General features: G+C 42.6%; 1 protein-coding gene across 1 annotated transcript in view; it reads left to right on the top strand.

Moving 5' to 3' along the window:
- The first annotated feature begins 3,025 nt into the window (after positions 1-3,025).
- The window catches only part of TMX4 (thioredoxin-related transmembrane protein 4), a 90,985-nt gene continuing 90,530 nt past the window's right edge, over positions 3,026-3,480 (top strand). The window contains exon 1 of the mRNA XM_014546524.1: positions 3,026-3,457. Coding sequence (XP_014402010.1) covers positions 3,026-3,457 — 432 coding nt within the window. The remainder of the gene's footprint in view (positions 3,458-3,480) is intronic.

Below are 3,480 nucleotides of genomic sequence, written 5' to 3' on the forward strand. Positions count from 1 at the left end.
CCTTTATGCCTCTGCTCAAATGTCATCACCACATGTAAAACAGCAGCATTTTTCTCCACCTCCTACCTTACTTAATGTTCACCACTGATATTATCGTTTGTACCATTTTAAAATTTACTCCTTGAACTGCCTCTGTGCACTCAAACATAAGCTTTGTCAGGGCAGGAGCTTTGTGCTGTTTGATTCATGGTATTAATTGAAACTGTTCCTGAAAATATATAACAGGTCTATCATGATTATTTTTCATTCAGTGATATTAACATATTAACTTTATTAAAGCACCAACAATCTCAGTAAATCCACCTGTCCCTTGGTTCTGCTTGGTTTAAGCAGGGAAAGGTCAGGGGAAAAATACTGCCTGAGAGTTGCAGGGTGGGAAGTCCCCTTGAACCATCTCCCTCACTCCCTGCAATCGAATGCAGGACCCCTCTCGCCTTGCGAATGGTCAATAATTAACAGGTCTATGATAATTATTTTTTATTAAATGATATTAACATATGACTCTCTCATGATGGGTATGTTCAAACAGCCTCCCTCTCTCTCTCTCAGAAATCAAATGCTCAACGCTTAGACACAGTTTTACACATCAATTTAGAACCCCCCCCCCAAAGCCCAAATTGTCTTTTCACTTCTTCCATATGCTTTTGTGTTTTCTCTTCAATACTTGGGCCCCAAGGCAAAAAAAGAGCTTTCTATATTGGGAGATGGGCAGGTCTTAGGAGCCAGAGAAGGACCTCTTAAAGATACCCAAATTATATCCTCCCATGCATTCATATGTGACCACTTAGTCATTCAACAAATATCTATCATGTGCCTCATGTGTGCCCAGCACTGGAATGACAGGTATGTAATGATGAAGAGGCCAGATGTTTCCTGCTTTCAGTGGAACTTACATTCTAGTTCAGGGGTCCTCAAACTTTTTAAACAGGGGGCCAGTTCACTATCCCTCAGACCGCTGTAGGGTCGGACTATAGTTTAAAAAAAAAACTATGAACAAATTCCTATGCACACTGCACATATCTTATTTTGAAGTAAAAAAACAAAACGGGAACAAATACAATATTTGTATTTGCATGTGGCCCGCGGGCCGCAGTTTGAGGACCCCTGTTAGTTGAAGGAGTGCCTTAGGTTGGACTCTCTCAGAAGCAGACCCTGAAACAAGTATATGTGTACAAATGGTTTGCTTGGAGAGGATAGAGATAAGGGAGAGGGAAAGGAAAGCAGGGGAGAGAAGGATTATTATGAAAGTGTGCTCATTGCAATTGCTATGGGCAAATATAAGTCAATGCTACAGTGGATTTCAGGGTTGTCTTGCCCAAGGGTTCATCAACTTTCATCCATTTGTTTTGGGGCTGCTTCTGGGACATAAACTGGCTGGTGCTTTGGCCTGCCTCCTGGTGCAGGCTGAGCATGCTCCCGTGACCAGAAGAAGCCCCCAGGCAGAGAGGATAAGGTGCTTAGAGTAGGAACCAGAGGATTGAGAGCAAACAGAGTGCAGGAGGGGCAATTAGAGAGGTACCCACAGAGGGACAGACAGTATGCCAGTGAGGAACAAAGAAAAAGCTAAGAAATCCCTAAGAGAATTGGAACAGTTGGGCAGCTATGTTAAATTGGCCAACAAATGGCATTCTGGGTGTGTGATGTTAAGCTGAGATATGCAAGATGAGAGGGACTTGGTTCTGCTCACATCAGGAGAAATGCTTTCTGGGGCCAATGGTACATTTAGGACAAAGACCAGGATGTAGGAATTAGTTTGGTATCTTTAAGAAACTAAGAGACTTGTGGGGTCAGAGTGAAGTAAGCAAGGGAAGGGATATGGTGGAAGGAGTGCAGGAGCTGGGGCAGGTAGGGCCATGGGCAGGAAGTCACTGGGGTTCAATAATGAAAATTCCATGAGCCCACTTTCATTGTAAAAGTTATACACACATTAGCCCACCATCACACCATCATTGCTCAGTGGTTGAGCATCGACCTCTGAACCAGGAGGTCACAGTTTGATTCCAAGTGAGGGCACATGCCCAGGTTACAGGCTCAATCCCCAGTGTGGGGTGTGCAGGAGGCAACTGATCAATGATTCTCTCTCATCATGGATGTTTCTATCTCTCTCTCCCTCTCCCTTCCTCTCTGAAATCAATAAAAAAATATTTTTTAAAAGGTTATACACACATTATAATTACACACATCTATATGTCTATATGTATCTGTGTCTAATTAGATACACATTTCATAAATATAGGCATATCTTTATGTAATTATTTATTTATTTATACACTAATGGCTGATGAAAATAATAGAATCTGTTTTCATTCCCAATCATTGTAGCACATGAACAGTGTAGACAAATAAGTATGTATTTGGGAACCTAGGTGAAATACCTGTGAATAAATCTCTAAGTTGCCGAAAACCAGTCCATCCTTGCTGCTTGACACAGTCGCTGCAGGAAAGAAACATCTGCACAGCATATGTTTCAAGGGACCTGGCGTATATGGCATACTGTTCTTAATATGTTTGCTCCCCTTAGCGCTATGTGTTTTAAGCAAGGTCACCTCTCTGAGAAAGGTTGTTTCCCCAGGTAGGGATTTTCCCCTGAAGTTAGGGAGGGGATAAAACCCCTTAACTAAGTGCCAGGCGGGTAGTTAATCACTTTAACTACAAACAATCATGCTTAAGCTACATAATCTTTACTCCCTGGAATGGAGATAAGAAACGCCCTAACCTTTGCAATAGAAATTGACAGGATTAAAATCAACTGGTATAAATACAGATGTAACAAGACAATAAAAAACAGAACTTGGCTGGAGAACCTGGCTAGAGGAACCTGGCTATGATGATCACCTGAACGCTGCCTATGTGACACCTTTGGGGACCTGCTGGGGTTGGACCCCAACATCCAAGTACCCATCAGTAGACCCCAAACCCTGAACCACACGGAAACACGGAACAAAATACATCAACAATAATAGGGGAATTTTTCCGTCTTTGAATAAGGATTGCTGCACTGGACAACTTCAGAATATTACTCACAATGTCATCGAACAGGAGTCAGAATCCCCATGGACTGAAGCAGATTGGCCTTGACCAGATCTGGGATGACCTCAGAGCCGGAATCCAGCAGGTGTACACCAGACAGAGTATGGCAAAATCCAGATACATGGAGCTCTACACTCATGTTTATAGCTACTGCACAAGTGTTCACCAGTCAAACCAAACTCGAGGGGCTGGCGTCCCTCCTTCTATATCGAAAAAGGGGCAAATGCCTGGGGGAGTGCAATTTGTTGGCTTGGAATTATACAAACGACTTAAAGAATTTTTGAAGGATTACTTGACAAATCTTCTTAAGGATGGAGAAAACTTGATGGATGAGAGTGTACTGAAGTTCTACACTCAGCAGTGGGAAGATTACCGGTTTTCCAGCAAAGTTCTGAATGGAATTTGTGCCTACCTCAATAGACATTGGGTTCGCCGTGAATGTGATGAAGG

This window comes from Myotis brandtii, unplaced genomic scaffold, assembly GCF_000412655.1.
Source record: "Myotis brandtii unplaced genomic scaffold, ASM41265v1 scaffold45, whole genome shotgun sequence".
NCBI lineage: Eukaryota > Metazoa > Chordata > Mammalia > Chiroptera > Vespertilionidae > Myotis > Myotis brandtii.